At 39.2% G+C, this 22,567-nt stretch overlaps 1 protein-coding gene across 1 annotated transcript in view; it reads right to left on the bottom strand.

Annotated features, from left to right (window-relative positions):
- The window catches only part of col27a1a (collagen, type XXVII, alpha 1a), a 66,109-nt gene that overhangs the window by 9,653 nt on the left and 33,889 nt on the right, over positions 1 to 22,567 (bottom strand). Inside the window, exons 13-33 of the mRNA XM_053339497.1 lie at positions 21,713 to 21,757; positions 16,862 to 16,915; positions 16,542 to 16,586; positions 15,561 to 15,614; positions 15,125 to 15,178; positions 14,391 to 14,444; positions 14,254 to 14,307; positions 14,087 to 14,140; positions 13,894 to 13,938; positions 11,864 to 11,917; positions 11,711 to 11,755; positions 11,546 to 11,599; positions 11,395 to 11,448; positions 9,870 to 9,923; positions 9,085 to 9,138; positions 3,274 to 3,327; positions 2,965 to 3,009; positions 2,244 to 2,288; positions 2,026 to 2,079; positions 419 to 472; positions 63 to 116 (exon numbers count right to left, since the gene is read on the bottom strand). Coding sequence (XP_053195472.1) covers positions 63 to 116; positions 419 to 472; positions 2,026 to 2,079; positions 2,244 to 2,288; positions 2,965 to 3,009; positions 3,274 to 3,327; positions 9,085 to 9,138; positions 9,870 to 9,923; positions 11,395 to 11,448; positions 11,546 to 11,599; positions 11,711 to 11,755; positions 11,864 to 11,917; positions 13,894 to 13,938; positions 14,087 to 14,140; positions 14,254 to 14,307; positions 14,391 to 14,444; positions 15,125 to 15,178; positions 15,561 to 15,614; positions 16,542 to 16,586; positions 16,862 to 16,915; positions 21,713 to 21,757 — 1,080 coding nt within the window. The remainder of the gene's footprint in view (positions 1 to 62; positions 117 to 418; positions 473 to 2,025; positions 2,080 to 2,243; positions 2,289 to 2,964; positions 3,010 to 3,273; positions 3,328 to 9,084; positions 9,139 to 9,869; positions 9,924 to 11,394; positions 11,449 to 11,545; positions 11,600 to 11,710; positions 11,756 to 11,863; positions 11,918 to 13,893; positions 13,939 to 14,086; positions 14,141 to 14,253; positions 14,308 to 14,390; positions 14,445 to 15,124; positions 15,179 to 15,560; positions 15,615 to 16,541; positions 16,587 to 16,861; positions 16,916 to 21,712; positions 21,758 to 22,567) is intronic.

The following is a 22,567-nucleotide window of genomic DNA, read 5'->3' as shown; positions in this document are numbered from 1 at the left end:
CAGTGATTTAAACTAATATCTTGGAATGTACTGTATATCTGTGTAAATATTACATATCTCACCTTCTCCCCTGGCTCGCCCGGCAGTCCTGGTTCACCCACCTTACCTGGAGGACCCTTATAAATACAGAGAGGATGGAAAGAAAAAATGTTTTATATTATTTTGGACAAAAATGTATTCTAATGATTCTTTGGCATAAGATATGAATAATATGTCAGGGCTGAGTTCCATTACGTATTACCATAAGAGAGGGTTAATTTGTTTAATTGGGCAGATTACAAGAGATGTTACATATTTAATCATTTAGTCTTCACAATACACTTTGAGTGCGTGCAGATGTGTGACCTTATCCATGTGGAATATGCGTGTGTATGTCAGTGTGGGTGTGTGTGTGTGTGCGTGCGCCAAATTCTCTCACCTTTTGACCAATCTCTCCCAACAGTCCCACAGTCCCTGGTGGCCCAGGTGGTCCCTGTAGAAGACAACACAAATATTTCACCCTCACCAGACTTAAAATGTAATCAGAGATACATTAGATCTTTAAATAAGTACAAAAAAATAGGAAATTCTGGGTAATGTTGATTGTGGATGAGCCAATGGCAGATAAATGTGTAAACTGTAGATACATAGATTGACTTGATGCGTAACTAATTATGCTTAGAAAACACTGACACACTCCTGTCATAACCTCTCAGCTCGAATAAAGGTTGCTCACAGGTTGCCTTGCGTCCAGTCCAAACAATAGAAATGGTATAACTAAAGTCACCTGTGTGGTCTTTTATTCATATTGCTGTCCAAATAAAGCTAACAGCAGGGATCAGAATTGAATCAGTGAAAGCAGATGTGCAGCACAAGAGATGGATGGAGATCATTGGAGAATAATTAGGAGGGAAACATGAATAATACATGACTATATAAAAATATAAGGTGTGATTCATATTTATGAATGGCTGCTGGGAAACACTTTGTCCAAGATCTATAATCAAATCTTAGTTTCCAGGTAACCACAGTAGCCCCACTAAGCAGTTGTCAAGCAGACTGTTAACAATGCACTACAACTGTCTTACATGCATTACACGATTATTTGATTGTTCTATTTCAAATGTTAATTAAAGTGCCACAAACTAAAACAAATCTTCAGCATATTTCAGCATTGCCTGTCATTAACCCTCTCAAATTCATTCTCTTTTATATTAGAAATACTAAAAAAACATAACATATATATAATAAGTATGAAGTACAGCACATTTGAGTGTCCAGTTGGAGTAGTAATGATCCAGATTTATGTAACAGCAAACAGGAGAATGTCAACCTGTGATTCATTCATACAAATGAAAATAATGATAAGAGGGCATGGGTGCCTGTCTCTAATATAGCTGAGGTTAAATCAGCGTGAATGTAAACTGACACATTTGTTTTATCCCTCTTTTTCTGCACTTCCTCTCTCATTGCTCATAAAACAAAACCACAAGTGGGATAGCACATAGTTTACAGTGACACAATTTGATCAGTTACGGCAATAATCACATCTCTTTTCCTAGTGAGTTCAGACATGTTGGACTTCTTTAAATAATTTCTGCCTCTTCAAAAACCAATCTATTCAGTCAGTCACACAGCACGCCAACAGCTGCAGCTTGCTTTTCACTCTCCTGTCATTACAGGACAGATGTGTAAAGGATGAGACAATTCTCTGGCTATTCTGCAGGAAACATTTAATACAGTGGAATATGTATTTTAATAAGTACTAAAATATGTCTTATAAACTACCTCCTGGCGGGGATATTTCGGAGCTTACAGGGCTGAGCAGAGAGAACCAGGCTGCTGTTTGTTGCCAAAGGAAATCTAATGAAACTAGTAAGTTTTGTTATGAAAAAGGGAGAGGAAATGTTTGATGAGTTTGAGTCAGAATACTGTCTGGGGCCTTGACAGAGAAGATAGTAGGAGAGAGATAGAAGGAGATGCAGGGAAGATGAAGGACCAGGAAAAAAAGATATGAATGGATGGGAGTTGGGTGGAGGGTCGTACCGGCTCGCCCGCTATTCCCTTGTCCCCTGGAGGTCCTGAGGGCCCTTGGACACCCTGGAGATAGATGGGTCAACAGACAACAGAAATCAGCAATGTAATATACAGTAGGTCAATTATAGGTCAATTACAATAGGCTGATTGCACTGAGCACTTCAACAGAAATATTTCTCTTGCACCATTTTTTGACAATTTCAGAGTCATGTAATTTAAGGACTCACAGGAAAACCTTTAGGCCCAGTTTCCCCTGGCTCTCCAATCTTCCCCTGCAGGGACACAAGAAAAAGAAGAATATGTAAGACAGGGTAAATTAGATCATAGTTCATCAGCATGAGAATTGTGATGCTCACAAAAACTTGAGTAAAGAATACAGTAGGGTCTTATTTACTAAGGCCTTTCTCCTTGCTTCAGACTTATTCAGCATGTAAATAAATTTAATTTGTCTAATAATAATAGACCGTCTGATTATTGTAAGACACAAAACAAAGGGGGGCATAGATTATTGTGTCTGATTGGTCATTAAACTTCATCTTGACTTTCACTAAGTAAAAACCAGTTACTTTTATTTCCTTTCTCTCAATCCCATGTCTTTCTTCATTTCTTTCATCTGTTTATATTAACCCTAAAGTTAATTTAGTCACCCAATTTACACACCTTTTCTAAATAAAGACCATTATATTTGTCAGCGATGCATGCCATGCAAAAAAGCATTTGCAGTCAACTTTCATGTATGTAAATCTGGTCCACAGTCTGTAGAAACCTCCTAAGGACAGTAATCTCCCCTAAAGTAATATGTTGTTTCTGAATGTGTGCCTCTACATGCTGGTATCATGCAGGTCTTTTAAATCATGCTGATGGCTAACCCTCTCCAGAGGAACATAAGCACCAAAATATATGCGAGGGGGAGGAATGGAAAAGTAGAAAAGTAACCCAGTGTATTACCTGTGGTCCAGGGAAACCTATTTTTCCTGGAGGACCATCAAAACCCTGTGGAGAGAGAAGGATGAGAGGTAGCCGTGTGTTGAGATGTGTCAGTTTACTGTATATTTCCTGCCTCGTGAGTGAGTGGAAATTGATGCAGTAGATGTGCTGCTTGCTATTTTTGGTGCATTAAATCCATTTTCCCTCTTGGAGGAAAAATGTTTGTGCTATTATGTGCCATTTTATGGCCATTACTCTTGTGAATGCACAGTTGGGTACTGTTGCCAATTTTTAAAATATATTATATGAATAGCTCGTCAGAATCCTTACCGCCTTGCCCTCTATCCCCATCTCTCCTGTTGGACCATCAGGCCCTATCGCTCCCTGAAACACAAGACAATTGTCACTTCACCAACAGAGGTCACTATAACACAGTCTGACAGCCACAACATACTGTAAATAAACAATCTTTGTATAGTGTGACACGAGTAGTACCCCCATGTCAGAGGCAGTGTGAGGGTTCCTGTGTCTACAAGTGAGAGTTTTCAGGGTAAATAAAGAAGTAAGTTATGTATAACTGTGTGTGTACAAGTGGATGTGAGCATGTGTGCATATGGTGGTGCAACACTGTAGATGTCACACATATCACTCATGCTTAGAAAGTTATTGGTGTTGCATTATTGTAAAGCCAGTGTCAGGACACAAAGTGTGGGCACACGCACAGATACATACTGTTCACTCTTAAACACACACACAATGTCAGAACAGTCTGACTGTTTAGATTACATTGGTGCAACTGTCAAACATAATCAATCTAAAGTGCTTAAAAGGACTGCTAGTCCAGTGAGCAGTGATAATAAATGGGAGCCAGGCAGTAGACCAGTGCTGTCCATCTGCTCTGCACCTGCATTAGACAAGTTTCTCATCTGAACTTTAAACGATGCTGACATACTGACACTGTGAAGATCCTCAATGGCTGGTAATTACAGACACTCTATTGGTCAAATTGTGACAGTATATGATTATGAATAACAAGTGGTTAATAGTGATTTTTTTTCAATATTATTAATAATAAGCAGATATAACATGGCGCAGCCACACAGGCAGCCTTCTTGTGCGAGTGGTTGATGATCAGGCACAGTAGGAGTTTGGCTCGTGGAGAACGCCGCTAGCTGAAGTGCTATAAGCCTATTATACATAGAGCTGGATGAGCAGCACTCATTAACATTCCTGTCTGGGGTACCTGCTACCCACTGCTTGCGTTTACATAGCCTGATTAGCCTGTGTGTAGGGAAAATATTTCACTGCATCAGGCTACAGAAAAACAGTCAAATATTATGTTTGAAAGTTCATTAATTACACTGAGTTACATAAATGTGTAACATAAGTGTCTGGCCCTTTTCAAACAAAGGGACACCAAGGGCATGAACTCAAAACAATCAGACAGATCTATTTAAACTAGCTTAATGATAAACACCGGCTGCTGAGAGAGAGAGAGAGAGAGAGAGAGAGAGAGAGAGAGAGAGAGAGAGGGATGATAACATTAATATGCTCTCTAATATGGAAACATTAACTGAGGATTTGTAGGTCAGACGTAATGAAAAGTTATTAGATAGAAAGTCGGATGGTGATTCCTCATGGCTGATGTCCACAACTTTGAGTCCATGAGTTCAAATATGCTTTTTACATGAAAATAAAGCATGTTTTAACTTAATCTTTAATTTGGAGGAGACATAATAACAGAGAGACAAGAGTGGGACAAGCTTTCATACTGGTTTGACGCCAACATGTAGTCTCATCTCTCGTTTTTTATTCCACAATATTCCCATGGTAGAAAACAGTTGAGAGCCATGTTTCTGGGAGTGAGGCCAGATGTTATGTTGTTGTCAACATTAAGGCCCAATGCCTCAAGCCAAGTAGTTTACATCTTAAAGACTGTGTGAAAGCTTTTAGTGGTATATAGTCTCTTTTTATACAAGCTGTGTTAGTGGGACAAGGCAATGTAGTCAAATCAAGTCAGTTTAGTTAAAGAGCCCCTTTAAAAAACAACAAACATTAGTTGACCAAAGTGCTTTACAGAGAGATTAAATTATGGGATTATTCGATTGATGATCACAGTCAAACAATAACAAAGAAATGGTCAAATATAAACACAGGAAGGATAAAAATAAAAACTTAAGACATAAATAAGAGGATGTAATAAAATTAATGAAAGCATAGAACATCTTGATAAAATCACAATACAAACAGCGTTGCACGAACCACAAATAAAATACAAACAAATAAAAGCCAGACTGTGGTCAGCCATGTCTTCATGATCACAATTAAGAGGCTAAAGAAAATAGATGGGTCTTTAGACAGGTTTTTAAAGATATAAAGCTACCCAAATATCAGTGCCAAACTATTCCACGGTTTATGAACACACACAACTGAAAATGTTCAACAACAACAATCTGACAGCTGACAACAAAGTTGATTTCTTTATCAAATTTCAAACCAGAATCAGAGATAACACTGAAATTTCTTGTCTGGGACTTAACATTCAGTGACAGAGGCCTGAGGGCTTTGATTGTGGTGTTGTCTGCAGGGCCAAAAATTAGGACATCAGTTTTATTCTGGTTTACCTGGAGGAAGATTTTTGCTATCTGGGATTTTACATCTTCAGTGCAATTTAGAATTAAGTTAAGACTGCATGGATCACAAGGTTTCAGTTGGAAGTACGGCTGGGTGTTGTTGGCATAACAGTGGTAGACCTCCAGAGGAAGCATATATAGAGAAAATAAAATAGCCTAATATGGAGCTTTGTGGTACTCCACAGGAGTTGGAGGTACTGTAGGAGGCAAGACCAAGGACATATCTTTGTATGCCAATAAGTAATCGACTACATCAAAGGAAGCCAAAAGATGTAAAAGAATTAAAATAGTATAATTTCCTGAATGTAAAGACAAGGAGACAAGTCATTTGTCATCCTCAGGGTAACTAATGCTGTGGTATGGAGCATGCTAAATCCAGACTGAAATGTGTCCAGTATGCTAAATTTGTCTAAGAATGAGATGAGTTGAGAGAAAAACAGTTTATCAAGAATGGATTTGGATAAAAACAACAACAATTACAATTGGCAATTATTAAGAATAGACACATCTAAGTTATATTTTTTGATCAGAGGGTAAATGAAAGCATGTTTAAACCAAGCTGGGAAATTGCTTTTGACCAGAGAGCTATTGATTATTTTTAAATCCTAGGCCCAAGAGTGTCCAGCACTTCCTTAAGTAAGCATGAGGGAATAATGTTTAAGGGATTATAAGAGTTTGTATGTGAGATAATATGTGCCAAAAAAAAGATAGAAATTAGTTTGAAGTTGATGAAAACTGAGGAGTATGAGCTGAACTCTGACAGATCATAGGAGAGCAGTGAGATCTGAGATCGTATAGGATTGCAGGGTTAAGTACTGCATTTATTGCATTAAATAAAACTTTGGGTCTATGGTCATGTCTGAAGATGATATCAGAAAAATATTTGGTTCTCTCTGTTTTGACACATGTTGGTATGTAGCCAGACAGTATATCCCAGATGCTGGTATGACACTTGGAGTTTATCTTTTTTTCCATTTAATCTCCCCTCTCCTGCATTCCTCCTCCATAAATGCTCGACTTATGGAGTTAAACCAGGGCTGACCTTTGATTTTGTTTTTCTAACTTTGTAGTGGGCAGCTGAATCAAGCATATTGGTGCATCTGTATACTGTGACCAGTTCTTCTCTTGCCCAACCAGCAGAGGGAGCTTTAATGAGAGCAGAGAAGGCATCTGAGAACTGCCTGGCAGTGAGAGAGATAATAGACCTGGAATAGTTTCCAGGCAGACTGGGTTTAGGAGTCTAAGGGGGGGAGTGAGGTGGAAAACATTATGGGCCAATGATCAGATAAACTGATGCCAGAAGCCAAAAGTTAAAATAAGGTCAAGAGTATAACCATATAGATGAGTGGGACCAATGACTAACTGGGTAAGAAAAATCCTCAGCAAGTGGGTTAGATGGACAGCTTATGTAGATTTAATGTATCGTGATGAATGAAAAAGTCTTCATGTCCCTCTCCATTTTTCTTTATCAAAAGAAAAATCTGTCTGTCTTAACGCTGACTTTTCAGTGTTTTGGACAGACAATTCAGGGCCTCTTAATTTAATTTCTCTTTTACTTATTACATTAAACAAATATTAATTTTGTTTGTCCAGGTGAATGCAACTTTTTGAGACAAAGGTTGTGTTTGTTTTGGATGAAGGGGGGGAGGGGGTTGGTGTCTTAATGTATGACGAGAGAACCACCTCTGTGTCGTCCAGTTTGTTACACTCAGGTTTCTAAACTTGGGTTACTCAACATAAGTCATAAAGCATCAGGCAGATTTACTGGCAGTGGAAGCTGCTGACATTAGTATTAATTGAAAACACAGCTTGAGACATGAAAGCGTGTCCAGGCCAACCACAGCGAAGGCCATCTCCCATGAAGGCCTCAGACAAAGAAGCTCAATGATATTTTATCCTGCTTTCCACTTTTTAGTGGGGAGTTCATAGACCACAGCAATAAAAGACATCCTTTAAAAAACTTTGAAAAGGTCAGTTCCAAACTTTGCACTCCCCAAGAGAGCAAATCAAGGACAGAGGGAACTATATCATCAGCAGAAGCTGAGATGTGTCTGGAAATGTCAAGTAAAAAAACAAAACCAACACAAAAATCCCACAACAAAATAGTGCACAGCACAATTCATCATTATCATAATCATCATCATCATAATCCTCAGAAGTCATTATTGTCATTGCTGCTTAATTCTCTTTAAATCCATTTATGAACTGTAAGTGTTCAGTAATTTATTCGCTGTATGTTATTCCAGACACCAAAATTTATGAACAGTACTTTTACCAAGAAAGGTCAAGCACTCCACACATTTTTATCAGAGCTAAAATTTCTATGGGTTGTATTTAGCCAGGCGAAATTCCAATTGAAAGCCCTTTGTTTTCATTTCTCACAAAATACTCTGGAGTTGTAAATGCAGTCACTTTTATTATGACTGTAAAAATCAAGTTTGACAAATCCTAGGGTGGTTACTGGCATTGCCTGTATCCATATTCATTTTCTTTTTGCTGAGTGTTCTTGAGTTATTTTACTGTTTGGTTGACAGACTTTTTCCACTTTAACAGGTGTATCTAATTTAACACTGATTGATCCTGTCACTTAAGAGCCTCCAGTTAGCTACCTAAATGGGATGAGGCCAGAATTATTGTTATGAGTTCAACCCGTGTCAGACATCTTAAAACGGACACAATAGGAGGAACAATTTGTCAGTTGTAATTTTCAATAAAGGATCTGCAATGTTTTTGATACATAATAAAATCATATTGAGTTGGTTATTTATTTGACATGGAGATCATATTAGCACTGAACCAAGAATATACAGTGACTTTAAGTACAGGTATATTGGTCAAGTGGTGGCTTTCAGACATTAAATGTCCAAATCAGGGCTTTATTGATCTGATAAATGTCATGTTATGAAAAATAACCACAAAAAAGTGAAATCCAAATCTTGTAAAATTTTACCCTTATCTAATAGTTTTTTCAGATGTTAAACACATTGAACAGAAGAACATAAAACTTAGCTATGGTTGATTCTAAAAAGGTCTCAAAGCAGCTATTGTGGTTTTTTGTGAGTGATGTCTTATGGGTTTGGATTCTTCTGCTAACCCAAAATGATTGAAACCCATGAACAAAGCTCATTGTTCCATTTATATGAGTTTTTTTCTTCAAAAAAAAAAGCTGTTTGTTTTACGTCACTGGAGCTCTTCCAGCAGTTATAATAAGCACTGACTTTAAACAATGATGAACAAGAGTCATTCTTTGACTCTGAACCCCAAAATGTGTTTTGCAAGCACCCGTGTCCATATAACACACATGACATCACTTCAGAGGCAGCTCCCTATTACTTTATTATTATGCTCCAACAGCTTAACAACAGAAATGGCACATAGCTCATACACATACACAAAAACAGCAAAGTGATGTGTATGTACACTATTTTTCTGAGCTGTTCCTAACTCAGAACTATAATACACCAGTCACCACTTAAGGTGCAAAAACAGTATGAAACATCAAACTTACCCGCAAGCCTTTGGGCCCTCTGGTACCGGCTGGCCCAGACGCTCCAGGGGGGCCCTGACGAACAAAAGAAAATGAGAATAAGAGGAAAAGGGAAGGAGAACTGAAAAAAGAAAAGAAAGATAAAACAAAGGTTTGCACTGACAGAGCACAGAGCCCCCTGGTTGTTGACCCTGGGGGAAGCAGCCTGACCTCGGGAACACACTATGGGGTTTGTTGTTAGATCTGTCACTCACACCAATTAAAGGGCCTGCTCTGGAATCCTGTTCTGCTGCACCCCAGAGCCCCATATTTATGTTTGTTTTGGTGGCTCAGTGGCCCCCACCTTCAACCGATGCTAGGCCCGTACTCTGTCAAACCTGGCCATGGCAGGGCCACAGCAACAGGAGACAGGGAGGGGGCAGGGGCAACTTCTAATTGGTTATAGGTGTTTGGCTTTTGACTGACAGGAGGGTAATGCAGGTTCAGCAGGAGGCTGCCGGCTCTCATTATGCTCAGAGAAACCTTTGCTGCATACTACTGTCATGTGCTATGAGAGGATACTGCCTACAACGACCAAGAGGATACCTTTTATAAACAGACAAAGTTACTCTTTTGTTGCCTTTTAACAATTATTAGACATCAGGTTCCTCTAGCAAAGCCACAGTTGTCACTTAGTCTTTGACAAAATCTATATGGAGCACCTGTGGTTGACCAAACAGCTGATTGATCATACAACATCACATGCAACAATGATTAAGTGAAAAGAAGGGAGAAAGTGCATGATGAGTAAAAGAGCAGTGACTTACTGGCCTTCCCGGTGGTCCTGAAGGCCCGGTTTCACCTGGTGTCCCTGGGTGACCCTATCACATGTACACAGGCACAAGCAGAGTGCTTTTAATACTTTAACTCGCATTAATGTGACAAAAAAGTACTTTACTAGAGTGACATTACAATCACAAACTCACTCTAAATTCGATATTACATACATATATTTTGAGTTTGAGGTGAAAAGGTGGATTTCATTCAGACACACATAAGCACAAACATGCATCTGCAGAAATGCTCTGAATATTTTGAAGCAAATCTACTGAAACAATAAGAGACAACGGGGAAAAGAGAAAAACAGACAGCCTGTGGAGATGATTTTATGGCTGAAAACATACTGCCTTTGGCTGCTTTTCTTTCTCCTTTATTTGACCTGATTTTTTTGGCCAAGCCATTCGAAAAATCATAACAGTAATGGGGAGTATCTTAAGTCACATCACTCAGATCAGCTGAGTGCAATAAAATCTGTCATATATATGCAAACCTATAGTGCAGTAGGCAGCTCTGAACTGATGCGTCTGCAGGATTAAATCATAAATGACTTCAGTGTGAGCTCCCTGTTAGCAGCTATAGATGTCTGCTGGTCAGCTCGCTTCACTTTGTGTGATGCAGTCTTTTCCAGAGGGTCTGTTTCTGTTTTGCAGCTGTGAGAATGGGCCAACAGAGAACTTCCTTATACTGTAAGTGTGTGTGTGTGTGTGTGTGTGTGTGTGTGTGTGTGTGTGTGTGTGTGTGTGTGTGTGTGTGTGTGTGTGTGTGTGTGTGTGTGTGTGGTTAAAGCCTCAGAGAAATCTAACTGGCTGTCAACCAGCAGGAAACCTCTCTCTGTTTCAGCAAGAATGATGACTAAATTCTTATCCACTCCAGGCCAGTCGTATACATTGGATGGTCCATCAGATACAGACACTACACAACAGAGAAGCCACTTGCTCTGTTTGAAAAATGGTACAGTGGTACAGTAAAACCTATGAAACTTGTTGTGACCTTTGAAGGCATTCAGATGCCCTTCAAAATGAAGACAAAACATGGATGGATAGCTGAAAATTAAGCATTGGCTCTTTTTCCTTCCCTTCATCCTTTGAGTAAAGCTCTGTATCATTGGTGCTTCCTGCTGCCAGATGCTGTCCAGGATGTAAATCATTCGAAGTGATGAATTTGAACTGATCTCTTCCTTTATTTAAACTGCTGTTGAGCATTGTCTAGTTATCAGATCAAACACACTAAAGGTCTCCTGCAAAGTGCCAAATCACTGTGAATGCCTGGTCCTTAGTTATCCCTGTGGTCATGTGCCTCTTTTCTGCTTTAGGATATTCTTGCTGTATTGACCTAATCCCAGACATGAGTATATTCCCATGGGAATAACACACACAGTTTAGTTTAAGATGATTATTCTTTAGGATTTCCTTTAAGACAAACCGCCATGCCAAGAAAATCATGTGTAAGCCCATATTTTAGCATTCTCAAATTTGACTCTTTACTCTATCTTCACTCTTGCTTGTATCTTACCAATATTCCCTTTTCTCCAGGTGGTCCAGGAAGGCCCATCTCTCCTCGATCCCCCTGAAAAAACAGAATGGCATTCAGTCTTCGAAGTCACCTTGTGACGGATTGTAAAATCTCATGGTGAATTTACAAAGAAGGGATCCATTATTTTCACCTTCTCTCCTGCCAGCCCTGCCTCTCCCACAGGTCCAATGAAACCCACCAAGCCCTAAAACACAGAGATTCAACATTGGATAGATGGATGGATAGATATTTGGATGAATGGTTTGAAAAATGGCAACTACTCCACACAAGAAGTGTTAACGTCTTGGTTTCTTACTCTTTCTCCCATGGTTCCAACTTTTCCTGAGATACCGAGCTCTCCCTGAAAAGACAAATATGCTACTAATCACAATTATACTTTGCAAATTCAATATTTCTTATATTATCAGAAAAGGAGTAAAAGTCATATCTGATTATTGTCTTTATTCACCTTAACTCCCTCTGATCCAATCTTCCCAGGAAAACCTTTTCTGCCCATTCTACCCTGAAAAACGACATAATACAGAACACAGATATGAACTTTAGTTATACATCATTAATATTCATCACAAATTCTAGATGAATTTAAAGGATCAGCATCCTCTGAGGTGACAGTTTGAAGAGAGTGCTAGAAAGTCATCTGCAGCTGTTGCACCTCACTGTACTGTGCATGGTGCTGAAATATGTGATGGCGTGTACAGGTAATGCTGAAAGTACATTTTGGCAGGCTGTGAAAGTCAAAAGATATTACTATAATGTTCCTCTTGCACAGACAGTAATTCCTGGGGTTAAGAGGAGGGCTAAGTGCTTTTTTACCAGCAATAGCTCCAGGTCAGAAATGTCTAAGACAAACTTCTAAAGACAGAGTGAATTAAATGACTCAACAGTTCCAGTTTTACTCCAGAATGTTTGGCAGGTATCACAAGGTAGAGCAGACACTTTATTTTACTCAGAAGCACACAGTAAAGCAGATTCTTGTCGTAACATGAGAATTAATATGAGCTGTCTGGGATTTGTGACCTCTTATCACCTGGTTTACATTTATGTTTGTGTCATTTGAAGACAAATGTAATTCTTAGAGAAAGAACAGAAATTGCACCAAGAGAGGTGGAACAAGAACACCGGAGAAAGTGTGAAGGATACGATTGTTTTAAAAAAGAAAGAAAGAAAGACTAAGGTAAAGTGTTGTTCTGTGCAGGGCAGTGGAAGCTAAAAGACAGCTGGTTGAGGAGGTGGACGAGGTGGAGGAGTAGGAGGATCTGTGGCACCTGGCCAGAGATCACTCACAGCTCCTGAAGGAGTCATACACCACTTCCCCTCAGATGGGGGATAAAGGGGGTCGGAGAATGAGACGGGTGTGGGGGTAGGGAGGTGGTGGGGGGGACTAGATTGAAAGAAACTACTGCATTACTGGGACTAGAAAGAAGTAAAAGATAAGACAATGAAGAAAAACAAGTTATCTAGGATAATAGGGTTGATATGGTCAAACTCCAAGAAAAAAATCTTTCCTATAATTGAAACAGTCCATTTTCTCAAAGAATTTGTAAAAACAAAGTCAACAAGTCTTCTATTTCTGTGGTGGCCCATTAACATCCTCTAGAACTTTATGGCAACTATAAATCTCACCACCTGCAAACATGGTGGTGGCAGTTATCACCCCCTAGTGGCCAAGCACAGGGATTGCATACAGCCCTTCATTGTGAATAATCCAAAGACGTGCCTCAACCTCTATAAACCCCAACTTTACATATCTGCAGCTTCTCTCTAACACAAACCGAGACGAATCCATAATAACAGCCTACTTTATGACCTCAGACAAATTCCAGATTAACTCTCGCTGCGGCACAACAAACTTTGGGATGCATAGTTGAACCTACAGTAGGCAATTAAATTGTATTGCGTACTGTACATGTTGCTGAGTAAAATTCAGTTACATAAAAACTAAGGCATGTATTGGCTAGTAAAGCCCATCCAGTGCGTTTTTTGCATTGGATAAGCTTTCACTGAAGACCAAGCAGCTAAAACCATACAAAGATGTCGTTGCTCAGCAAACAACAAAGGAGTGAAGTTGTTTGCAAATGGATTAAGCTGCATACTGCAGTCAGTTGGTTTTTCAATACATTGTGATATTTCTATCCCTTTCAGTGTCTGTCTTTGATGACGAGTTTACCACAGATATAAAAGGGATGAATGAAACCACAAACATGCACATGATAGATGGTTGGATTGTCATGCATGGGATACAGTTTAAACAAACATGCCAACTTACATAAGTGCACACACAGACCCAAACAAATAAATAAATGTTTCTCTGTGACTAAACACACATAAATGTTGTTTTTTCAAACATCACACTGGTGTGGTATGAACAAGCAAGAGTTTAAGGTCTGTGCTGCCTAAATTAATATTAATGGTGATCCCAGTTATCTACTCTTCCTCTCCACCAGCTTAGCAACATTAGGTGTTTGTCTAATAACTCACCTCGAGTCCTGTTGGGCCTGGTGGTCCGATTGGGCCCTCATCTCCCTGGAAACAGATGATATTGATCTTACCATGAATCATGCTTAGGAACACAAAGCGGCCCTTAGCATAGAGAAGCTTTGTGCCGTAAAACTTTTAATGCCTTTTCGTGCTTTGGGGTCGCTCTGATGTGGGTGGTGTCTGACAGTCTTACCTCCAAGCCAGGCACCCCACGTGGGCCCGGTAAACCCCTGGCCCCTAGCTTTCCCTGGATGGGTAAAAAATATGGTCAAATGAATGCTAAGGTGTAAAGATAAATGAGATAGCTATACATTTTATTCTGTTTTGAAACAAGAGTCAGTAGATGTTGTTTAGTCTCACCTTTGGTCCTTCAAGGCCGTTCTCTCCTGGTGGTCCCATGTCACCGGGGAAACCCTGTCATGATCAGTTAACAGATTTTAAGCTTGCCTCTCTAAAAGAAACACATTCAATACAGCAATGAAGGTGTAAATACTAACCTCGGGGCCTGGAGGTCCAGGTGTACCATCAGGGCCTCTCTCTCCTTGCTTGCCCTATAACAAAGATGAGGAAGAATATGCTTACCATGTTAAAATAAATAGAATAGATATGTTGGGAAGCTCAGCTCTTCTTGCAGAGAGTTATATGAGAAGATCAGTACCACAGTCCATCAGTTCAATACAAGGCTACAACTGGCAGCTGGTTAGATTAGCTTAGCATAAAGATTTGAAACATACAGCTGTTCTTGCTCTGTCTAAAGGAAATCAAATCCACCAGCTAAGTTAGCAACTCTAAGGCTCACTAATTAACATGTTATCTCTTGTTAGTTTAATTTTTACAAAAAATGAAAAGGAAATACTTTCCAGTGTCAGCTAGCAACCTTTCAATAATAGCAAGACTCAAGAGAGTCATTGCACCCTGCCAAGAAACAGTCCTGCACATTACTCCCTGTAAAACCGCAAATAGTTGTGTTTACACTGGCTGAAAAAGGTCTGAGTTAAACTAATGAAATTTAAAGTGCTGGTAGCGAGATTAATTAATTATTTTTTTTACCTTTGAATGGAGCCAGACTTGCTGTGTCCTCCTGTTTTCAGTCTTTATGCTAAGCTAAGCAAAACCAGCTAGTGACTAGTGAAGTATTTCCTAAAATGTCAGACAAACCCTGTAAATGAAACCCATTGTGTCCACACTTCAGCATATTAATGTATTCCTGGTTATTATAGCCAAAACTAACCTGTGGTCCTGGTTTCCCACGGATGCCTGGTAACCCTGGAACCCCCTGGATGCCCTGTCCAATACAAACACAATCATAAAAACTAAGACAGACAGTTGGACAAAACTCAGAAGCAAAAAGCAGAACTCTAATTTCTCTTCTACAGAAACAGACATTAGACATGCACGACTCTGCTCAGAATTCATGCTATCTCATGGGACCACTCTGTTCTATGATGCTAAAAGGGTTAGATTTTTGCTTACACACAAAGACAAATGAGGAAGGTTTACATAAGAATTTCCATAAGCTGGGGAGCACACATCTGGCTAAGTCATTCTGTGAAGGCACAGTCTGTAAGAAAGGCTGTGTAGCTCTTGATGTGTATGTTGGAGGGCAGGAGCTGACGAGGGAAGAGAAGGATGTGTCAGGATGAATGTGTGCTGCAATGATGATCTACCTTGTCTCCTTTGTACCCGACCTCTCCTTGCTCTCCAGGAATCCCAATTTCACCCTGACGAAGAGAGGAGGAGATGAACACACGCAGGAAGATGGATGAGGTATGGACAGAAAGACAGAGAAAAAAAAAACATTAGGGGGAAGGGTAACTTTCTAATTCATCAATCACAGTCAGCTTTTTCCAACAGACAATACTAATTACTGGTATGTACATTATAAATATTCACACACAATGACTCTAGCTCATTGCATTTGCCAAGTTCTTCATGTGGTGTCAATCTGCCATATGAAAGTCACTGATGGCTTTTACTCCTTACTCTGCACTCACATGTCTTTGAGAATAAGCCAGTGTTCAACTTACAACTAATACAAGACTATAATTTATTTTAGCTCTGGTGCGAGTCATGCATAATGTCTGCGTTATCAGGCATATCACTATGATTTTTCTTTGCTGATGAAGGTCATTTATGAATTATTTCATCCAGGTGTAATTATTAATTATTTTTATTTTTTTGTTTGCCTGTTCTGTTCTTGCTTAAATCTCTGATTATATCTATGAGTCTGAACTTTTTCACTGTTTTTTTTTCTTCTTTTGTACAGTAACACTTACTAACGTAAGAGCTTCCTGCTTAAAGTTTCATCATCTAAAGGAATAGTTTTACATTTAGGGAGATAAGCTTATTTGCTAGTCTTTCCAAGAGCTACATACAACGGCAGGTGTAGGTACCTTTAATAATCAACAGATTTCAAAGAAATAACACAGGAAGATCCATATTGGTGGAAATAAACAAACCTGTCAAATCTCATGCTTGATATGGGTAACAACAATTATTTGAAGTTTGATTCGGTGTGGTTAAAGGTGGAACCAAATGGAAGCATGCTCTATATCTAAAGGTTGGATAGAGATAACTAGGATGCAAAAGAGTACATATCCATCACATGCTGCTCAAACACAGGCCAATAACAGGAATATTCAGATCACCTTATCACCTTTCAGTCCTGGTTCTCCTGGATTTCCGGGCACCCCCTGGAAAAAACATCGACATGTGTTAGTAGGGGACCCTATACCCAAACCTCTTCAAAATTCACCTTCATAGGAACAAACTGAACTGTTTTCTGCAAGAGACTGCGTGACATATTTGCCACCTTTTGAATGGTATTAACAAGCAACTCCTCCAAACTCCACTTATTGGTTAAACTCTTGTTTTATATAACACATAACATAACTAAAAGGCAGTAATAAGACAATGCAAGATAACACAGTGGAGTCAACACTTTCCATCTATGTCTGTGTGAGATTACCTTCAGTCCATTAGGTCCTGGAAGGCCCATCTCTCCCACAGGTCCCATATCACCCTGGTGCCAGAAGAAGGGACAAGTAAGAGACATTCATATTCAGTGACATGACATGTCAAACCGGTATCACACCAAAGCGTGAAATACACACGCAGGCCAACTGTGCCAAAACATTAGGAGTTAATATAATTATGTTTTATGGTCTGACAATGCTGTTTTTAAGAAATGGTTAGGTTTAGGACCAAAAAAACACTTAGTTAGGGTTAGGGAGAGATCATCCCACCAAACACTGTTCAAACAGGGTGGCCATAAAAACAATTTCTTTTTCTAATCAATTATCTGGTACAATTTTGATTTAAACCCTTTTGTGAGAAGATGTAACAGGATGTCATCCTTTCCATGTCCATGGTCTACGTTGACCTGACTTCAAAACCACTTCAAATACATCAAAGTTCCAATGTGCAACACATCTATCATGCAGTTCAGCACATGAAAGATGAGGTGAGAGCTGAGATCAATGAGCTGAGTTTGAAAAGCAATAGTGACAAGAGGACAGAAACAGTCCAGAAATAATGTGCACAAGTTTGCTTTTAAAGCTTTTATGTTGGCATGTTCAGTGATTTAGAACCTTATTTTCCCCATAGAGTTCAGATGAGGACTGTCAGGGGTTGTTTACATCCTGGAATTAGCATTTGCATCCTCAGTGGAAACTGGAGAAAAGTGACTCAAATGGAATTAAAGGACTTAAGAATTTAAGCCGCTATTTATCTTCAAGAAGATGAACTGTTGCTGATCATCTTTTTCTGAGTTGTTTATTCAAATAAAATATTATTGCAAGCATATTGACTAAGCATGTTTCTGTAAAAAAATATGCATGTGTCTTCTATTAACTAAAATATTTAATGTGTTTGCCTTGTGTTTGATTATATATAATATGTTAACAGGATTATTTTGAAAGTGATATGTTTTTAAGATTTATAACAGATGCCCGGGTCAGACAGGATGTTGATTAGACCATTTCAGAAGATGTAGCATATGAAGCTGTTGATCCAGACATATAGGATGTAGCCTATAAAGCTGCATAATGCACAGTGTGTGTATAAACCTTAGTAGAATAGATGAATAGGACTGATGATGAACACCCAGAAAGGCATTTGGTGTGAAACATTTTACCGTTATTTGTGACTTGGATGAAACAAGTGGGGCAAACTAACAATTCTTAAGTGTTACATTAAGTAATTTAATAAAATCCATGGATGATAATTATGTAATGCTAGAAGTCTCTCTCTGTCTCTCTCTCTCTCTCTCTCTCTGTCTCTCTCTCTCTCTCTCTCTCTCTCTCTCTCTCTCTCTCTCTCTCTCTCTCTCTCTCTCTCTCTCCCTCTCCCTCTCTCCCTCTCTCCCTCTCTCCCTCTCTCCCTCTCTCTCCCTCTCTCTCTCTCTCGTGATTTTAAAAGAAGGACAAATGCTTTGGAACAGTAGTCAGACTGATGTTTTTGCATTCAAGTATAAGAACCTAAAAGTTCATGTTCAGAGTAAACAACAAACATCACATCAGTATGTGTTGACAGACATAACGGCTCATTTGCAGTGGCTAAATCTTTCTTAGGCAATACAGTACTCATTCATATTGTGAAAAAGACGTGGATACAACCCAATGGTTGTGAATCAACAACATGCCAAAACAACAGGGATAATGTGCTTTCCAGTGGTTTGTCAGTGCTGTCATTTAATGTCTGTGACCTACTGTACTGTGACTACACCCATTCATTTTCATCTCCAGGAAGACGTGCTGTCTGATATGGTGAAGAACAAGTGGTTTGGCTATGAGAACAAAAGTTGTCTGATTTACCAGAAAATAGCTGAAATCACAAAGCCCTTCTGAGTGAAATGATAATATATATACGTTTCCATTTTTTAAACCAAAGTGTCATTCTAAAGTAAACTACGGAGGGTTATGTACATGTATAAAGTGTGCGTGTATATAACGTATATTCCCCACTAATAAAGTTTTCTAATTAAACAGAAAATATTAAATGAACGTATGTCTGTAGTTGGCTGTACAGTGTAAATAAACTTCAGTTCTTGGGTTTTTTCTATTAGATTTTTATCAGAAATCCACAAATTTTTAATGTGAACCAAATGGGTGTGAAAAGAATCATTTTAAAGATTACATCTGTCAAGTTTTGAAAATAAAAATAAAAATAATTTGTGTATTTATTTATTGTTTGCACAGAAATACATCTGTAGAAAAGTTGTTTCAGAGGAAATTGACCACAAGATGGCCACGAAATTGGGCAAAAGAATGCAAAGTAGAGAAGAACAAAAAGAGGATTCTTGTTCTTGTTCTCTTCTTCAAAGCACTGGACCGCACTCAGACTCTATTGTCCCGATTCCATCTATCTATCGATCAATCTATCTATCGATCTATCTAGCCATCCACCCAACTGTCACCTACTAATAAGGAAATTTCTCAGCTTACATAGAGGTCATCTAAACTACATCCCTTCTGGTCATAATTACTACATGTATTCATGTGTAGGTGAAGCAAAACGTAATACTGACAGAGTATCTGCTAGTGCAGAGGTTTCGGGGCCTGGTTTTACTGTTTTTCCCACTTTCAGAAACCAATAAATGCCTTCAGAGTTCATACAGACCTTTTTCTGTATTTGATGTACTCTGAAGTATGTCAAACAACAATATCAGGCTATCATGGCTCAATTGCTGAGTCTCTATGGGATCATATAACATAATAATGATCCCATAGGCATCTAGGATTTGAGCGAAACTAAGCAAGTAAACTATTGGGGGAGCATCTTTTTCCAAGCTTTGTCTGAGGGGAAGCCCACAGTCTCAGACTTGAAAACCCTTGCTCTATTGGATTGGCGTGTGTATTACACGCTTTGGCTTGATCCTGGGCTGCACATGCACAAAGCACAGACAAACAAATGGTTCTCTCTGTGAGTACACTTCCATTCACTTTGGCATTCATTAAATGCAATAAGAATAACTGTCATTGTCTTGCTTCCAGATAATACATGCGGCAATCACATTGCACACAACTCAAAACAATAAATGATAATATATTACCACAATTTGAATGATAAGGCATAGATCATACAGACTGAAGCCAAGACTGTGCTTCCTCTGAGGCCTGAATCAAATGCTTTGAATGTAATGATTAAATGCTTGAGGCAACATCTGTTTCATCACTGGAAATGGAACCAGCACTGTTTTGAGAAAGACAGATCAAGACTGCTGTCACAATGGCAAAGGAGAACTGTATTTTATTAAGGACAGATTCAAGACCTGATTGGATTATCTGCTTTCTTGTCAGTGTGTGAGAGGAAGAAAGACTATATTGTGGCCACGATTATGAAATCACCCAAGAAATGTGTTATCTCTCTGTAGAGCTGAGTAGAGGAGACAACTTCACAGGCTGCTTGTAGTTATCCCACTTTCTTACTCTATTGCTTTGCATTTTCTGCTTGCAAACACCTACAGGGAGGCCTTGGCTTGGTGAATTGACTATTTATCTCTCTGTCAGTGCTGTAGTACCTCCATGTGTGACAGAGGATGTTATTGAAGTATACATAGCAAACATGTCGCTTGCAATAAGTCACTTAATATGGTGTTAAGATTAGAAACCATCTTTGGCTCCATTGCTGCAGGCCTCTAGGGGGCTCACTGACTGTCCCTATCAAGCAAATGTCATGCTTACCTGTCCAAATTGCAGAAATGCATGAATAAATATAATATATTATACTGTATAATGTTTTATATAATTGATTTCACATTTCTGGGTTTGTTATCAATGCCTGCCACTGTTCCATCATATCAAATCAAGATAAGATGAGGATGGCTTATGGCCCAGGACAAATATTTTGCACTGCTACACCAGTTGCAGAATTCCCAAAGAATGAAGAGAAAAACATTTTGACAGATAGAAAAAAAATATTTAACAAATACTGCCATTCAGAAAGGCCCTCTACTTCTTCTTGATTAATTGTCTACTCTTTCCTGTTCTAAACAGCGACCTGCCTTCACTCAAAGCTGAGGCTTGCAGTCCCCAGAGAAGGGTGTTTGTATATTTATATCTTTGAAGTGCAGCTCAGTGCTGCTGCTGTGTACTGTATACTGTCGGGGTCAGATGGATGCAGAGGACACGGAGCTTAGAGCAGAGCTGTAATCAGAGAGTCCTCCAATTACAGGCCTACTACCACCACCGGTGGCCTAGAATAGACCGGGAGGAGCAGCAGCGACGGGTGAAGACGGGACACGACAAGAGAAACCAGGGAGACATTATAATCAGACACAATTATGTGGCTGTCGGGCTGGGGCAGGCATGGAGGGAAAGGTGATGGGTGGGCAGAGGGGTGTTCCTGTTCAAAAACAGCTAATTAGAGAGAGAGAGAGTGATTCAAGAGGAAAATAAGATTCCTTATTAAGGTCTACTTGATTGACAATTGATCAAACAGTGGATCACTGTCATGTTTGTCATAACAGGAAGAGGGAAGGACAAACTATGCATAATTCAAGCCTCACAGTCATGGTGAAAAATAACTTTCTCTTCCATCTTGGATTCCAAAAACCATCCACTTTCACTATTTTGAATATGTTTACAGTGGTAAAGAACCTACAGTGTGTGGTTAGATTCCCACCAAAGTGTCTGGCAGCGTAAATGATGATGAGAGCTAATTGAAAGTGTTTTTTCAATTAAGCAGTCATATTCTGTTTCATTTAAATACAGTCCTTTACAGCTATGTATTTATGGAATCAATGTCTGGGAAGATAGGTTGTTTAAACTGAGGAGAGCTTGCAGACTACACACAGAAACACACGCAAAATACTACTTACAATAAGTCCAAGAACTCCGTTTGGACCGGGGGCTCCCATCTCACCCTAGACAGAGAGGAGGAGAAAGAGTAAGTGAGATGAAGGGAGAGGGTGAAGGAGAAGGAGCAGGTTTCTGGGGTTATTGGCTCTTTTTTAAACAAACATGCTCAGAAGAGTGGCTCAGTGTTCATCACAGCTTATGAGAGGGGCCTGTGTGCATGTGTACGTGTGTGTGTGTGTGTGTGTGTGTGTGTGTGTGTCGGAGGTGAAGGTGGAGAGGGATGTGAGCCCGATCGTCCCACTGTGGGGCTTTTCAAATGCAGGTCCCTTCTCCCTCAAACAACAAAAGGGTGATCTGTTGGTCCACCACTTTGTTCCAGACTGAAATATTTCAACAACCACTGAATAAATTACCATGAAATTTAGTACATTCATGGTCCCTAGAGGATAAGGTCCACAGACTTTGTTTATTCCACAACTTTTCATCTAGCATCATTGTGTGATTGACATTTGTGTGTTTTTGTAAAATGTCAAAAACGAATGGATAGATTGCCCTCACAGCTGCTGCACCGATTAGTCAGTCAACAGAAAATTAGTAATCAACTATTTTGATAATTGATTAACAAAAATGCTGAAATTCTCTTCATAAAAATGTGAATATTTTCTGGTTTCTTTAGTCCTCTGTGACAGTAACATGAATATCACTGGGTTGTGGACTGTTAAAAAAAGATATTTCAACTTGTATCTTGGGCTAACATACTAAACTAAGATGACTGTCATTGTCAGCATCATTAACATTTACTTCAAAGCATGGCTTTAGTGAGTATACTGTAGCCTCACAGAGCTGCTATACTATGGCAGTAGACTGCAGACTGC

This window comes from Scomber japonicus, chromosome 19 (assembly GCF_027409825.1).
Source record: "Scomber japonicus isolate fScoJap1 chromosome 19, fScoJap1.pri, whole genome shotgun sequence".
NCBI classification, from domain to species: domain Eukaryota; kingdom Metazoa; phylum Chordata; class Actinopteri; order Scombriformes; family Scombridae; genus Scomber; species Scomber japonicus.
Note: the sequence above shows the minus strand (reverse complement) of the source record. Positions and strands in the feature narration are given on the sequence as shown.